Source organism: Sminthopsis crassicaudata, chromosome 1 (genome assembly GCF_048593235.1).
Source record: "Sminthopsis crassicaudata isolate SCR6 chromosome 1, ASM4859323v1, whole genome shotgun sequence".
NCBI lineage: Eukaryota > Metazoa > Chordata > Mammalia > Dasyuromorphia > Dasyuridae > Sminthopsis > Sminthopsis crassicaudata.
This window is the reverse complement of record NC_133617.1, coordinates 524,935,697-524,953,496: the sequence shown is the minus strand read 5'-3', so window position 1 is coordinate 524,953,496 and position 17,800 is coordinate 524,935,697. Positions and strand designations below refer to the sequence as shown.

Sequence of the window (17,800 nt, the reverse complement as noted above, 5' to 3'; positions counted from 1 at the left end):
TAGGAAATAGTTATATATAAGAGTTGAGATTTGAAACAACATGAACTTACTCTTGTTCTCTTTCTACTACATTCCCAATTTTGTAGATGGCATTATCTCTTACTGATAGCTAAATGCATTTATGATTGGGCTCTCTATAAAGGAAAATCTGAAAAAGCTATCTGGCAGATGTGTTTCACTGTGCTGGGCAAAATTTTAACTCTGGATGTAAAGTGTTTCCTGTTCTCTCAGGACAATGGTCCAATGTGTTTCTAGGGCCAAAAAAAAAAAAAAAAAAAAAAAAAAGCCAACAAAATTCTGGGTATTTGTAAGAAGGTAACGAAAGGCAGAATGAATGTAGTTCTCATGGCTGCAGATCAAGAAAGATATAAAAAAGCTGAAGAAAATTTGGGGAAAATCAATCACAATGTTTGAACAGTCTTCACTATCATACTTCACGTTTATAGAGTATTTAGGGTTTCCAATAAAATTTTTCCAAAATTTGGGAAATGAGGAGGACAAATATTATCTGTATTTTACAGATATGAAAACCAAGACTGAGAAAACCAAGAGATAATTTTACCAAGGTCACAGTGTCAGATGTAAAATCTGAATTCAGGTATCGTGATGACAAATTCAGTGCTCTTTAAAAAAAAAAATTTAAACTGTGAACTTAACAGTTATCAATAAACAAAATACTATAATATACAAAGGACAAGAAAAATTATTATCTAAGAAACAAGGAACTTCCATTATGTACAGTTAATTTTTGAGATACATATGTAAATATACATGTGCACATAAATATATACATTTAATAAAGTAGCAACAAAATTGCTCTATTTAGGTCCCTTTCTATTTTTTCTGTGCATTTAAAATTATTGTATTTATGCTTCGGGGGATATTTATGTATTTTTGTTATTGTATTTATGCTTATTATCAGTACAGTAAATTTCTCCCACTCAGAACCTATGGTGTTTGGGACCTACAAAGATGAAAGTTGAGAGTAAAATTTATAAAATCATCAAGAGTAAACATATAGTAGTTCACCAAATTTTAAGGTACTAGAAATAGAAGGCACTTTTGGAAACCTGTAGTAGATACTGAAAAGCCCAATGAAGTTCAAAATTTATTTAGTGAAACTGAATAACTAAAAAACCAACCATGGGCTTAAGAGAGCAAATAACAAAACTTCCCTCTCTCTTTTGACAGTGTTTAGAATTGCTCGATTAGAATGCTGCATACATTGTTAGATATGGGACAGTTGTTTTTAAATTTTTTTCGGGGGGTTGATGATGTAAAAAAAAGCATCTATAAAAGTTATTTTTAAAAATACATATATAATACTGGGAGAGTTAACATGAAATAGTTACAGTCAGGAAGACCTAGGTTCAAAAACCACCTCTGACACAAACCATAAGACTGTGAAAGTCACCTCAGTATTTTAGACCACAAAGACTACAAGTAGCAGAAGAGATGCTGACCTGAGTAGATACTTGGGAGTGGGTACCCCTGAAATCACAGGTACAGCCTTCTGAATCTTGTAGTAAATACAGTAAGGGAATTCAGGGCTTTGGGGTATAAATATTCCTAACCACTTGTGGCTGACATAACTTGTGGCTGGTGTTGGGGACAGAATATTGAGCTGTGGATTGTGGGCTTAACACTTTACTGTCATTCTTATGTTTTATGAATTGCTTAATAAAATTTCCCCCTCTAAACTTTTCAAATTTGTCACTTGAAAATAACTCAACTTCAGAGAAGGGAACTGACACAAGCTGTCTGGATGAAATCTTCATCCTGCTTTGTTGAGGCAATTTGGTTTTACAAAGAAGGGCGCTCCCTCCCATATCAGCAGAAACCAGTAGTCAGATGCTGTGGCTTGGTCTTTTCTGCTGCATCAAATCCACAGCAAAGTATAAATGGCTTCCGCAATGTTACACTGCCTAACAGAACAACGAGTCATAGAATCATTTTGTGGTCATTTCATCCAGCACTGTTCTCAAACATTTCCTCTCAGACATGTTATGTTAATTCATGCGTTTTCTCTCTCAGTTTTTCACCCCTCTGACAAGCACATAAAGTTTCTAACAGCACAATGAAACAGAGAACAGAAAATGTAGTAAAATACACATGCTCTTTGCCTCAGGAGCTGCAGGATACAGAAGTGGCTCCCTTCCCCTAGTCACATTTACATGCAGATTAAAACTGAATAATAAGAAAAACTTAGTTCTAACATTACTTCAAAGACATATTCTTTACTGTAATCACAAAACCACTGCAGCTTGAAAACCAAAGGCAACAAATGAGGCTGAATCATTTTAACTCAGTTTCAAGAAAGTATCAGCATTTTAGAACCCAAGCTTCTCTAAATAAAACCCCATTTGGGAACTACATCATTATGTTTCACACAAATAATATTCACTTACCGGAACCTCCCATTTTTCACAGTTGATAGTTTAATCTTGTTTCTTTAAAATTTTATTATTTCAAGGCTTGTAACAAAGGCTGAGAGAAAAGCTGCCTGTAGGTATGTTCCAGTCAGCTTACAGCACAATGAAAATGTAACCACCCATTGCCATTACGCAATAGTCTGCCCATGCCTTATAAGGAATAAAGAAACATTTTCTTAACAAGATGCCAGCTGTGGGTCAAAGGCTGCTTATCCTCCAGAGTAAGAAAGCAGATCAGAAAACACCATATGGAATCACATTCCAACCAACTTACTTAAGTAATGTAGACATTTATAAGCCAGTTATATTAAGGGAAACTAAAAATAATTCTATTTTTAAAAATGTTTAACATTAATACTGATAGTAAACTTTTTGAGGCAAAAAGAAACACTGGGATAAATGAAGAGGGACCAAAGGGAAAGTTGAAAGAATAAAATCAAAGCAGAATTTGTAATTCAATCTAGAGTTTTATATATATAGTATTTTTGTCTACTAGGATTATTTGAATGGTCCTTTTTTAAGTTTTTCTGGAGTAAAGATGTATATATTATATATGTTTCAATATGTAGAACATTTAAAATACTCAAAAAAGCATGGAAAATAAAACATTTGGGGAAGTTTGGGTTAATCTGTTAAAATATCTATAGATTTTTATACTACTAAAGATGAAGATACTTCACACTTTCTATCCTTGATAAGTGGAATTATTCAAAATGTAGTTTTATGTTAGTTTCAAAATGTTAGTATTTTATGTTAGGATATTAAAGGTCAATTTTTTATTACCTAGTGATAGCTAGATATTCTAATGGAGATATTGTCAGTATTTTAAAAAATCATAAACAAGAGGAAGTTTAATGGAAAGTTAAATGGAAAGCTGCTTCATAGGTCTTCCTCTGAAAGGTAAATAAGGGAGCTGGCAGAGTTGATTTTATGGGATGTCAAAGGGCAACAAGAAACTAATCAACAAGCATTCAGAAAGCTCTTGCTTATTATATGCTAGTCTTTGTGTAAGACTTTAGAGAGACAGAGACAAAGACAAAAACAATTGTCTCTGCCTTCTAAGTCCTTAGGATCTAGCTAGGTGGCACAACAGATATTGTATTATATGTGAAGATCAGGAAGACCCCAGTTTAAATTTGGCCTCAAATAGTTACTTGCTTTGTGACACTGGACAAGTCATTTAATCTGTCTGCCTCAGTTTTATCATCTGTAAAATGAGGATAAAAATAGCATCTACTTCATAAAGTTATTGTGAGGAAAAAATGAGAGTATTTGTAAAATTCTTTGCAAAATATAAATACTACTTATATATCCTTTCATACATGCACACATACTACATATGCATATATATGCAATATATACCCACATATGCATAATATAGATGTAAAAGATAAATTAGGGGAAGGAAAGAAGCCACCAGAAACTGGAAAGATTATGAAGGCATGGATTTCAGTCATGGAGCATTAAGTGTCAAGGCACAAAAAAGGGAACTAGACTACTATGTGTGAGAAACAATACAAAGGCCAGTTTGGCTGGATCACAGCATGTGCAAAGAGGAGTAATGAGTAATGAGGCTGGAAAAGATTATGGGTTAGTTTGTGAAGAGCTTTAAATACTAAACGGGGTTCATATTTTATCCTCTCACATACTCAGACTTTCACTCTAGGACAATTACTTCAGCAGCTGGATAGACAAGGAATTGAAATGAGCACAAAGAAGGAAGGGAAACCATAAGGAGGCCCACTGCAACTAAAAGATTAGTGCAGTAAGTCAGGGTGTGAGGTGATCAGGGTGATCAGGGTTTTAGTAGTGTCCAAGGAGAGAAACATGCAAGTGACATCATCATGAGAGACTTTGCAAAGATAGCATCAACAGACCTTGTCAACAGACTGGATATGGGTGGTGAAAGAATAGGAGTTAAGGATGAAACCCAGATTGAGAGAGTGGATAACTGGAGCATGTTATTACCCTCAACAGCAATAGAAAAATTCAAAAAAGGGAAGGGTTTAAAAGGGAATGATAGTGAATTTGGTTTGGGATATATTGAATTTAAGATGTCTATAAGACATTCAGTTCCAGATGTTCAATTGGCAGTTGGAGATATGAGACTAGATGTTGGGGGAGAAGTTAGAAATGGACAATTAAATAAAAAAACAACAAACAAAGAGAAAGATAATAATTGAATCCATGGCAGTTGATGCAAAATAGTATACAAAGAGAAGAGATGAAGGCTCAGAACAGAACTCTGGAGAATACCCATTGTTGGTGGGTAACATCTAAATGAAGATCCAGCAAAGTAAACTGAGGAGTGATCAATTCACGCTCAATTAGTTTAAAGCAAAGACATTTACTCAAATAACACAGTTAAGATTATAACAGAACATTCCCCCCCCACTCCTCACAACTACATACATCATCGATGAGAAGAGGGGATGCACAGAGGGATCCTGCATTTACATTGTCATCTCAACCCCAGTCTATAGTGTAGCTAGACAAGGTTAATCTTTTTGACAAGAGTAGGAATATATCTGGGAAAATGTATGGGAAATTAATGCTTTCAATGCTGGAGGATCAATCTATTTCTGCTTATGTCATCAAAATGCTAACTCTACCCCTCAATAAGTGTTGTAATTCCACTGAGTGCATTGCTCTATTGATTTCAAATAGAACTATGGCAGCTCCTGGATGCACAGCTCCAGCTGGGTAAGGTACCCTGTATTAGTTTCTAGGTTCAATTCTTCAGGGCCACCTGATGACCATTTTAACTCTTAATCTACTAGAATATAATGACTAGAACTTCTTCCTAATATGAGCAAGCTTGGCAGTTTTTTAGTTGGACCCACCATGCTGTTTATCTTTTATGTTCAAAGAGGACCAATGACATTACCAGGTGATGTCTTGACTTGTGCATGAATTATATTTAAGTAAGGCAGAATTTCAAAGTCCAGACTCATTAAAATCCACTGGTAAGACAAAACTCAGGAGGATTGGTAGTGATGTGGGATGTAATGGACAAAGCCATCCACTTAAGAGCTCTAGGCACTTCACAGTACCTGCTTCAGCTGCTTTCTTGACTGCTAGAACAAACTGTTTGCTTCTGCCTATTTTGCTGGGGGAAGTCTTCAAATGCTTGGGGGTAGACATCATCCTAACTCATTGATGGGTTTGAGGCCTGGAAGGGATAGTGTGCATAGTGGCCACATTCTAAGAAAACCCTGCTGGCAGACAACCTAAACCAGATGTGGAGGTAACCAGAGCCATCATCACACAGCTAATAAAAGGCAAGCAGAGTGCCCCTTCTTGCTAAGATTGTTTTCTCTAAACCCTGTGTCTGTGGAGAGATCACAAGCTTCATTGCCATACATCTTGCATAGAGAAACATTCCCAACACCCTTTTACTGCCTTAGCATGCAAAGATAAGCTAAGGCTGGAAGTCTATTGTTCTCTACTTACCTAGTGGCAATTAAAGTTTTTTGCCATCTGGCCTGTCTAAAATCTAGGCTGAGCTGAGAATTTTGGGAAGATGGTGGAATAGATCAGAAAATTCCAAGCTCTCAAGATTGCCCTCACAAATGAAACAAAATTGTGCCTCAGAGCAAACTTAGACCAGTGAGAAACAAATAAGACTTGGGGTAGAACAGGGATCCTCCTGGAACAACCAGAGAAGATTCTAAGATCCTAAGATAAAGGTCTGTTCAGTGTGAAGAATAAACATCTATAGACTAGCTCATCTGGAAAGGCAAGAAGACAGAGATGGGGCCAGCTGGATTGGGAAGTAGCTTCACATTCAACCACAGGAATTTTCATCTCCTTGACAGTGTTGGGATTTTTTGAGTTTAGGAAGTTTGGGAAATTTGAAGGAACCTCTGCTGATAAGGAATCCCAAGCCTACCTGTGCCTTGGTGGAGAAAAAACCAGGTGAATGAAGTAGTGAAGCAAGGAAACTTTTGGCTTTAGGCACTTAGAGAAGGGTGGAGTTCTTGGTTAGGGGTTCCAGGCTAAAGGGGAAAGTGAAGGAAGACTTGAAGCCAGAGGCACCATCCTCCCACCTGAGGATCAGAAGGGATTACACTAACTTTCTTAAAAAAAAAATGAGCAGGCAAAGGAGAAAAAACCCAACTATAAATTAACATTACATGGTTATCTGCTCAAAAAGAACTTCTAGAAGAACTTAAAAATGACTTTAAAAATCAAAGAGACTGAGGAAAAATTTAAAAAAAAAGAATAATTCAAGAATATTATGAAAAGAAAATCAACCACCTAGAAAAGGAGATCCAGAATCTTAAGAAAATGATTCTTTGAAGATTAGAATTGGGCAAGAAGAAGCCAGCAATTATGAGATCAAAAAATAATGAAATAATATAAAGAATTGGGGCAGCTAGGTGGTACTGTGGATTAGAGCACCAGCCCTGAATTCAGGAGGACCTGAGTTTAAATATGGTCTCAGACACTTAACACTTTCTAGCTGTGTGATCCTGGGCAAGCCACTTAACCCCAATTGCCTCAGCAAAAAAAAAAAAAAAAAAAAAAAAAAAAAAAAAAAAAAGAAAAAGAAAACAATATAAAAAATGAAAAATTCAAGAGAATGTAAGACACCTAAGAAAAACAACAGATCTATAGAATAGCTCAGGAAGAGAAAACAATAATAATTGGATTACCTGAAAGCTATGACCAAAAAACGAATCTTGATACAATAAAAGAAATAATCAAAGAAAATTGTCTAAAAATGTTAAAAGGAGAAAAGCACAAATTAAAAATCCACCAAAAGAAAGAAATCTTACAAGGAAAACATAAAGAAACATGATTGCTTAATTTTGAAACCTACAAATAAAAGAGAAAATTTTACAAGCAAACACCACCTCCACCAATTCAAATATGCTGGAGTTACAATTAAGAGTCACACAAGCCGCATGAGGTCTCTTTTTCTATTTTTTTTTCCCCCCCTGAGGCTGGGGTTAAGTGACTTGCCCAGGGTCACACAGCTAGGAAGTGTTAAGTGTCTGAGAGCAAATTTGAACTCAGGTCTTCCTGAATTCAGGGCTGGTGCTCTATCCACTGCGCCACCTAGCTGCCCCAGATCTCCTCTTCTAATTGGTTGACTTTCTTTTCATAGTCGTCTTGTTTTTCTTGGAATAAAAAAAAAAATTCCTATTTGATTTTTAAAGTTGTTTTTAGGAACAACTCCCTAGGAATTCTTTTTGGGCAGGTAGCATTTAACTTTACTCTTTTAGGTAGGAGAGCCGAACCTTTTTATAAACTTCAGTATCTTCCTTTAGATAAATCCCAGTCTTCCCTATTCTTGTAGTAACTTTTTATGGCTGAGTTCTTTGTTCTTTAGTAGCTAATTTCTTTTAAATGTTGAAGCTTGTGGGGTTGTGGGATCCCATAGGGAGTCATATAACAATGTGGGGATCACAAAATTATGATTTGTTATTAATAAATGTTTGATTTATATACCTGTATACCCAGGGTCACAAAAAGTTTCTTGGACAAAATAAAGGTCACAAATGGAAAAAAATTAAAAAGTTCTGGTCAAAGTCATGGATAAAAATGTTAAACAGCACAGGATCAAGTTATAAAAATATCTAATAAAACTATCATATGTACACATCACAGTATCTTTCACAACAATATAATGCTTTCAAATGCTTTGGTAAAATTTTGTAAACTATAATCCATATGGCCTCCTGATGTTTAGAGTCAAAGCAGAACATGTGGGTAGCTGGACCTAACCATCTTTGTGATTGCTACTTCCTTCTGAGATTTTCACGAATATCCCCATTTTTGGTGGAAGAGGAAGGCAATTGGGATTAAGTGGCTTGCTGAGGATCATGCAGCCAGGAAGTGTGAAGTTAAACCTGAGGAAGAGGGACCTTGAAATCTCAAGTGCTCAAGAATACAACCACTCTATCTTAAGTAATGGGTCCTAAAGATCCAGTGTTCCCAAATTCCAATGGCCCTAGTCCCAGGAGGGAGAGGTCAGTGCAGGAACTCAAGGGACAAAGGGTAATATAAAGTATGGGGAAATATTTACCCAAAAGGACAGTAGCAGGCAGAACCTGGACCTACAACAAATCTTTGACTCAGAAGTTAAAGTTGGAGAAATGGATAAACGCAAAAAGGCAACAACCAGTATCAAAATTTATTGTAGATTCTGAAAAAGGAGAGAATAATGTCATGACACTTCTTTTAAGAAGAGATGATTTCAGAGTAATGGCAGTATATTATGCTGGGTAGTATAAAATGAAGATTAAAGTGAGTAGAGATAGAGGAATAATTTATATAATAACAACACTGCAAAGAAAAATGACTTTGAAAAATTAACTTTGGGGGCAGCTAGGTGGCGCAGTGGATAGAGCACCAGCCTTGAATTCAGGAGGACCCGAGTTCAAATTTGATCTCAGACACTTAACACTTCCTAGCTGTGTGACCCTGGGCAAGTCACTTAATCCCAGCCTTAGGAGAGAAAAAAAAAAAGAAAAATTAACTTTGATCAATGTAATATTCAAACATGTCAATAGGAAGTTCCCCTTCCGGCACCTTTCTCCTCCTAAAAAGAGTCATAGAAACATTTTGATAAAATGAATAAAAAATGGCATGAATTCACCCAGATGAAAAATTGAATAAAAATCATATTAAAAAACCAGGAACTAGTAACTATGACACCTTATGACACCTTATCTAGTTCTTTCTCCTTTACACTTTCCATCTATTTTGTTTGTATAGTGTCTGTGTGTATATGTGTGTGTGTGTGTGATTGTGTTAGAATTACATTAAAATGAAAGCTCTTTGAGGGGAAGAACTCTCTTCATTTCTTGCCTTTGCATCCCTAGCTTTGCAACTAGCACATAAGTTCTTAATAAGTACTTAATGATTGAGTGAAAGATAAAAAATGAAAAACACTCTCTATTCTTAAGGAGCTTATATGTCTTCTTGGGAAATATAACATGTAAAACACGATAGTATATGCACTACAATTTGAGAAGACAGGAGAAAGTTTTAATAACCAAGGGAATTAGGAAAAGCTTCAAATAGGAAATAGCTCATGATCTGAGTCTTGAATCAAGCTAGGAGTACTAAGAGGAAGAGATGAAGAGAGAATGCACATGGAGCAGTTTGTACAAAGGTATAGAGGTGGGAGAGAATAGATGCTAAATCAGAACATAGGCTACTTTAGTCTAGAATATAAAATATATTAAGAGAAATGTGCAATAAGCTTTGAAAGGTAGACTAGGGACTGACTAAAAAGGGCATTAAATGGTAGGCTGAAGCATCTATCTTTAATTATGAGAAATAATGGTAAGCCACTGATAATTTCTGAACAAGAGAGCCTGTATTTTAGAAAAGATACTTTGGTAGCTGTGTGAAGGGCAAATCAGAAAGGGAAAAACTAAAGGGAAAGACCAATTAGAAAGTTAATGCAATAGTTATGAAAAGAAATGATAAAGCCCTGAAATAGAATGCTGGCAAACATGATAGCCTTATGAATTAATAGGTGACATTCCAGAGATTTATAGAATTAAATCAATAAGGCTAGACAACTGATTACACAAGGTGGGATGAGAGAAAGATTGGAATCAAGGATGATTCCAAATATGTGAATCTGGATAAATGACAGGATGTATTATTCGCTGTGTGACTGGGCAAATCATTTAACTTCTTCCAGTCTCATAACAGCATCTACCTCACAGGATTGTTGTTGAGGATCAAATGAGATAACAACTACAGGGCTCTGCAAATCTTAAAGTGCAATATAAATGCTGTATATAACCATTATAGGGAAATGTGGAAAAGAGATGCAGTTGGGAGAAATGTCTAAGACATGATAAATTTGAGATGCCTATAGGAAGTTCAACTGGAAATATGCAGCAGGCAATTATAATATGGTACTGGAGAGAAGTTCCATATTATAATTATATTATAAAGAGAAGGTCCAGAGCTAGATGAACAGATTTAGAATTAGACTACATAAAAAGCATAATTAAACTATAAGAACTAATGAGATCAATATTGGAGAGGATATTAAAAAAGACAACACCTCAGAGTAAAGCTTTAGGGGTAACTAGATGAGGTAGTAGAGAAAGCCTGAAGAACTGATAAGGTTATAATAGTTCCAGAGGCAAGCAGGGAAGATGGATCATCTGAGTCTTACAGTCCCAAACCCTGAGGTTAAATTTCCCCTATAAATCTGCCCATGGCCAATACCATCTTTGTCAAATCCCTTTTGGGGTTAGCTTGCCATAGCATTTTGCCTCATGGTGTTTTTCCTCTCACCCCCTCCTTGTTATGATGTCTTTCCCCTTGTTAAAGCTAACTAGTTCTTTTAGGATGTTTAACTCCTCTGTGGATTAGCCTGCCAATCAATAGTGCACTTCCACTTCATGGCATACTACCTTTCTCCTGGTTAACTGTGAGTTCCACTAGGGAATTTGTCCTTTCCCTTGTTGATTGTTAAAAATCCTTTTTGTTGCTAACTATATACTCTCCAAATATTTCATATTTTTCTACTCCTGGTATTTATTTTCTCTCTTCATTTTGTCTGAAACCTCTTGGTAAATGAAGATAACTTTTGGCAAAGAAAACACCATTGTGAATTCTTCACATGTGCCTTGCATCTTGTGACTCATATTCAAATTAGAATTGTTATTCCAACCTCACCATCACCAGCACCATGAGGTGTTGGATCTCATCAGTTTATATTACTTCATGGGAAGATGATACTTGTAATTCCTGAGAACATTCTCATCATTATGTCAGTTAGGAGGAGTCTATGTAGATAGAGGGCATAGGTGTGATGATTAGTATAAAATGATATTTAAAAAATAAAATTAAGGAGTGAAAAAGAAGGATGCACTGGTAGAAAAGAGAAGAGAGAAACAATGGGTTAAATGATCTTCCATAAAAGAAGCATAATAGAGCTTTTACAGTAGATGGGAAGATAAATGTGATAAGAGGTGTAGTGGCATACAATGCTTGAACCTTTCTCTTAGAGGAACTAGTTCACAGAGAATAATATCCACACTAATTTGGATATTGCAATCTATCTTAGCCTATAGGGAGCAGAAGCAGACATGAATAAAAGAAGAAAAGGGGGATGAAAGAAGGGAGGATTGATTGGCAGAGTTGGTGGTCAGAAACAAAACACTTTTGAGAGGGTACAGAGTAAAAGGAGAAAGAGAAAGGTAAATAGGGGAAAATAGGATGGAAGGAAATGAACAGTAATTATAACTGTGAAAAAAATTTATAGAAAATTTTTATGATAAAGACCTCATTTCTCAAACATAAAGAACTGAGCCAAATTTATAAGACTGCAAGTCATTCTCCAACTGATAAATGGTCAAAGGATATGAACAGGAAGTTTTTAGATGAAGAAATCAAAAATTTAAAAAGTCATATAAAAATGCTCTAAATGCAAATTAAAACATCTCTGATGTACCATCTCACACATGAGATTGGCTAACATGACAGACAAGGAAAATAACAAATGTGGCAAAGGATCTGGAAAAATTAGGACATTAAAGTACTGTTGGTGGAGTTGCAAACTGATTAACCATTTTGGAGAACAATTTAGAATTATACCCAAATGACTATGAAATTATGCATATCTTCTGACTCAGTAATGTCACTATGTCAATTTCCCAAAAATATCAAAGAAAAAGGACTTCTTATGTGCAAAAAGAATGACAAAACAACAACTCTTTGACCCAGCAATATCACTATCAAGTCTACGTCCCAAAGAGATTTTAAAAGGTATTTTGTACCTATAGGTACAAAAATATTTCTAGCAGCTCTTTTTGTGGTGGAATAGAATTGGAAATTCTGAAGATGCTCATGAACTGAGAAATGACTGAACAAATTGTGATACATGATGGAATTTTACTGTGCTATAACAAATGACTAGGAGGATGCTTTTAGAAATATCTGTAAAAGTCTCATCTGGACTGAAACAGAACCACAGGAGACCATTATCATTATACACAGTAACAGCAACATTGTAGATGATGAATTGTGAATGACAGCTATTTTCAGCAATACAGTGATCCAAGACAATTTCAAAAGCTTCATGATAAAAATGCTATCCACCTCCAGAAAAAGAATCAATAGAATCTGAATGCAGATCAAAGCATACTCCTTTTAAACTTTATTTTTCTTGTTTTCTTTTTTTGGATTTTTTCATGAAATATATCTTGCATGACTGTACATGTAAAACATATCAAATTGCTTACCTTCTCAATGAGAGGGGAGATGAGGGAGAAGAAGAATTTTGGAACTCAAAAATTTTTAAAAAAGAATGTTAAACATTTGTTTTTACATGTAATTGGGAAAATATTTTTTAAAAATCTAATTCTTTAAAGCAAAAGTTCTACTGTCCAAAAAAAAAAAAATTCTACTGCCCTTCAGTAAAAGAACATACCTCAAGGCCATTAATCAATTTAATTTAAAATGCCTCAGGATATTGTGATTATTTGTTTCCATTTACTAATTCATATTATCTCAATTGTATCTTTTTGTGTTATACCCCTAAACAAGGAAGATCTCTCCTTGTTTCCAAAACTGTGATAACGCTCATCTCTGTAGGCAAAAAGTAATTTTGTTGTATCATTCTATTCCTACAGATAACAATTCTCCATCCTAACTAGAGATAAGAAGAACTTTATGATCTTGTGCTTTCTATCCTAGTCAGTCAATCTCTATCCTAGAATTCTTGGGAATAGAAAAAACTCAGTTTTTCTATCAAATATCAGCAATGAGATCTGTTTTTGTATATATAAAAAGAAAGTTTGAGATAAGTCTTGGGGCAACATTAAAATATGGGGAGGATGAGAGAGAGGTAGAAATGTGACTTCAAGGTTTTAAGCCTGTGTAAATGAGGGTATGTGTTAACCCTGAGCAATTGGGTAATGAAGTACAAACAGCAGCTATCTCCCTTCCTTCCACTCCCACTTCATGGGACAGGACAGGCCTGATTGACATTCAATTAAGAAAGCTAACACTATCAGAACCTACCCTTTCTTTACCCCCTCTTCACTGATCTGACAACAGCTTGTGATGACCAGATAGTTGGTGGTGAATCAACCCAAGATACAGAAGGAGCATTCCTTCTTAGCTCCACTAATGAATCTTCCATTGCCTACAAATATTATCCTTTAATAAACCTCTTTGTCAAAAAGGTTTGAGCATGGAATCTGGGCAAGACATTTACATTTATTACAAAATCATTCATTTGGAAGACATTTGATGCTAAATGATGGAAATATGATTAGGATAATCTTGGCTAATTCCTCTTTTCATTTCTTCTCTATGAACTCCCCAAATAACTAGGAATTTAGGAAAAGGAATAAATCAGTGCAATAGAGGGAAAGGATAATTCCCAGTAAAGGAGACTAGAAAGAATGATTAGACAAGTAGGAGGGGGAATAATGAATTATGAATAAAGATAAAAGCTGTTGATTCAGAATCCTTGTTCTTGTTTAACTATGTCCAACTCTTTATAACCCCATTTGGAGGTTTTCTCAGCAAAGATACTTTAGTATTTTGCCATTTCCTTTTCCAGTTCATTTTACAGATGAGAAAATTTTTTTTTTCTCAATAGTGTGAGGAGTATGAGAAGTTAGGTTTCCACAGATATTGTCAAAACAGTATGAAGGGAAGGGTGAAAATATCTTCTTAAGATATCTCCAACCAGTCACCTTATGAGTCAGAAAGCTAGTTAAACTGCAGAGATCCTAATAAAGGGGTCCAGGTCTAAAGCTGGCTAAAACTTGCTGGGGTCAATGACAGGACACAAGCTTTTAGCAAAGATAAATGCTTAATAAACATTATACATATTAACTGATATACCCTGAGGGCAGGATTAGTCACCATCTTTGAACATAGGATGTATGATCAGGAAGGGGAGAACATATTAAGGAGTATATATAGTGGGAATGAAATGACATGTGAGATTTCTGAAGTTTCCTCCAATGGAAATGCTGGGAAGAAGGTGGGCACAGGATTAGGGTAAGATTACAAGGTATAACTGTTGGCTCTTATACCTGTGAAAAGTTGTGTGTAAACTTATATGGAGTTTTCATACACACTTCTGTAAGAGTGTATTAAAAAGTTTAAACTGCTTCACTTATCCCAAGTCTGTTCCCTCATTTACGCCATTTTGGGGGTTCAGAATGTTATCTCTAATAAAAGAATTTTATTTTTCCAAGTACATGTAAAGATAGTTTTCAACTTCAATTTTGTAAGATTTTGTGTTTCAAATTTTATCTCCCTCCCTCTTTTACTTTCTCCCTCCACAATTCTGCAAGAAATCTGACATAGATTATACGTGTACAATACTTTTAGACATATTTCCATAATTGTCATATTGTGCAAGAAAAATTAGGCCAAATAGGAAAAAACTGAAAGAGAAAAAACAAACAAAAGACGACGAAAGTACTATGCTTTGATTCATATTCAATCTCCATAGTTCTCTCCCTAGATGCAAATAGCATTTTCTATGCTAAGTAGAGATGGGAAAACTGAGGCAGAGTTATTAAGTGAGTTGACCAGGATTAGTATTTGCTAGTAAGTGTCTGACATTATATTTGAATTTGGATTATCATTACTCCAGGCTTATAACTCTATCCACTATGGCACTTAACTGCCTACAAAATTCTTAGAAACAGATATATGGCTAATAAAAGACATTTGGATTTCTAATCTTCTATTGGGAAAAAAAGTAAAAGGGTGACAAAAAGAATAGAGATAGTGCTATAGCTCAAAGTTGATTTAATCAACATTTCAATCCAACTTACTTTCTTTGCTTCTTAAAAACAAAATCATGACCCAAGTCAAAATGACAGAGTAGAAGGGAGAAACATCTAAGTTCCTATCTACAGCATCCCCAAACAGATCTATAAAATGTACTCAAATCCTAATAGATAAATCCAGAAAAAAGTCACAGAGGGTCTTCTGTCAGACCCAAGTCAGCAGAGGAAAACAGAAAAGTCTACAGATATTAAGGACAGAGTTGGGACAGGTGTGCCTCCTGGTAAAGTACTCTAGTGCTCAGAGAGAGCAAGTGCACCAGTACAAAAGGAAATCCCAGACTTTTTTTTTTTTTTTCAGTAGTACATGGCACCTATAAAAAAACTGATTAGTATTAAGACATAAAAATCTCACAATCAAATGTAGAAAAGCAGAAGTAGTAAATGCTTCCTGTTCAGACCATGAGGCTATAAAAATAATATTCAATAAAGGGCCAGGGAAAGATAGACTAAAAACTAATTAGATTAAATAATCTAATTGTAAAGAATGAGTGGGTCAAACAACAAATCATAATTTACATGAATAAAATAGAAAAAGAAGAGATTGATGAATTGGGCATGAAACTTTAAGTTTTGCTAAAAAAAACAAACAAAAAAAAACCCCCAAATTTAAAAACCTTCAATTAAATACCAAATAGAGAATTCTGAAAATCAAAGGAAAGATTAATAAAATTGAAAGTAAGAAAACTATTGAATTAATTAATAAAACTAAGAATTGGTTTTATTTAAAAAAGCAACAAAGTGGATAAACCTTTGGTTAATTTGAGTTAAAAAAAGTTAGGAAAAAAAACAAATTACCAGCATCAAAAAAATGAAAAGGATGAACTTATGTCCAATGAAGAAAAAAATTAAAGCAATAATTAGGAGCTATTTTACCTAAGTGTATGCCAATAAATCTGACAATTAGTTGAAATGGATGAATATTTATAAAATTGGTCAGATTTACAAAAGAGGAAATAATTTATTTAAATGATCTCATTTTAGGAAGAAAAAAAAAAGAAATAAGTCACCAGAGGTCTCCCTAAGAAAAAATCTTCAGGACCAGATGGATTTACAAGTGAATTTTTACATTTAAAGAACAATTAATTCCAATACTATGTAAGCTATTTAAAAAAAACAGGCAAAGGAGGAGTTCTGCCAAATTCCTTATATAACTCAAATATGGTGCTGATTACCTAAACCAGGAAGAGCTAACACAGAAAGAAAATCACAGACCAATGCAAAACTTTAAAATAAAATATTAGTAAAGAGATTACAACAACATATCAGCAAGATAATACACTATGACTATGTGGGATTATACCAGGAAAGGAGGACTGTTCAATATAAGTAAAACTATTGGCATAACTGATCACATTAATAACAAAACTAACAGAAATCATATGAAAATCTCAATTGATGCAGAGAAAAGGCTTTTGACAAAATACAGCACCCATTCCTATTAAAACCACTAGAGAGCATAGCAATAAAGTGTGCTTTCCTTAAAATAATAAGTAGTATCTATCTAAAACCATGAGTAAGCATTATTTATAATGGGAAAAGCTAGACACATTCCTAATTAAGATCAGGGGTGAAACAAGGATACCCCATTATCACCATTATTATTCAGGATTGTACTAGAAATGTTGGCTTTAGCAATAAGAAAAGAAAAAGAAATTAAAGGAATTAGAATAGGCAATAAAATAAAACTATTACTCCTTTTAGATAATAAGATGCTATACTTAGACAATCCTTCAGCCAATTGACAAATTATATATATTAAAATTCACTGAAGAAAAGAACCCTTTAAATAGTAGAATTGGCCAACTGGAAAAAGAGTTACAAAAGCTTACGGAAGAAAATAATTCCTTAAAAATTAAAATTGATGCACATGTTTAATATATTGGATTACTTGCTTGTCTAGAGGAGGCAGGAAGAAGGGAGGGAAAAAATTTGGAACACAAGGTTTTTGCAAGGGTAAATGTCGAAAACTATTCATACATATGTTTCAAAAATAAGAAGCTTTAATAAATTTTTAAAAAATCAGAATTGAGATATGAAGAATAAATCAAATAAAATTAAGCAAATGAAATGTAAAATATTTCATTGGAAAAAGAATTCACTTGGAAAACAGATCCAGGAGAGATAATTTAAAAAAATTGTACTTGAAAGCTAGGATGGAAAAAAAAAAGACCAGATTTCATTTTTCAAGAAATTATGAAGGAAAACTGCCATGATGTTCTATAACTGGAGGGTAAAACAGAAATTGAAAGAATCTATCTCCTGAAAAAGATTGTAAAAGGAAAACCAGCAGGAATATCGTAGCTAATTTAGTACTCCCAGGTCAAGGAGAAAATATTGCAAGCAGCCAGAAAGAAACAATCTAAATATCATGGAGTCATCGTCAGGATAACACAAAATTTAGCAGTGTCTACATTAAAGGCTCAAGGTTTCTGATATTCTGGAGGGCAAAAGAGCTAGGATTACAACTAAGAATCACTTACTCAGAAAAACTAAGTATAATCCTCCAGGGGGGAAAGGGATATTTAATGAAATAGAGGACTTTCAAGCATTCCTGACAAAAAGACT

General features: G+C 34.5%; 1 protein-coding gene across 3 annotated transcripts in view; it reads right to left on the bottom strand.

Moving 5' to 3' along the window:
- GLIPR2 (GLI pathogenesis related 2) overlaps nt 1–17,800 on the bottom strand; it is a 65,010-nt gene that overhangs the window by 42,439 nt on the left and 4,771 nt on the right. Inside the window, exon 1 of one of the 3 annotated variants that reach the window (XM_074281745.1) lies at nt 2,409–2,558. The exons of the other annotated variants lie outside the window; for them this stretch is intronic. Coding sequence (XP_074137846.1) covers nt 2,409–2,421 — 13 coding nt within the window. The 5' untranslated portion in view covers nt 2,422–2,558. Of the gene's footprint in view, nt 1–2,408; nt 2,559–17,800 lie in introns of those variants that run through there. 3 annotated transcript variants of the gene reach the window in all.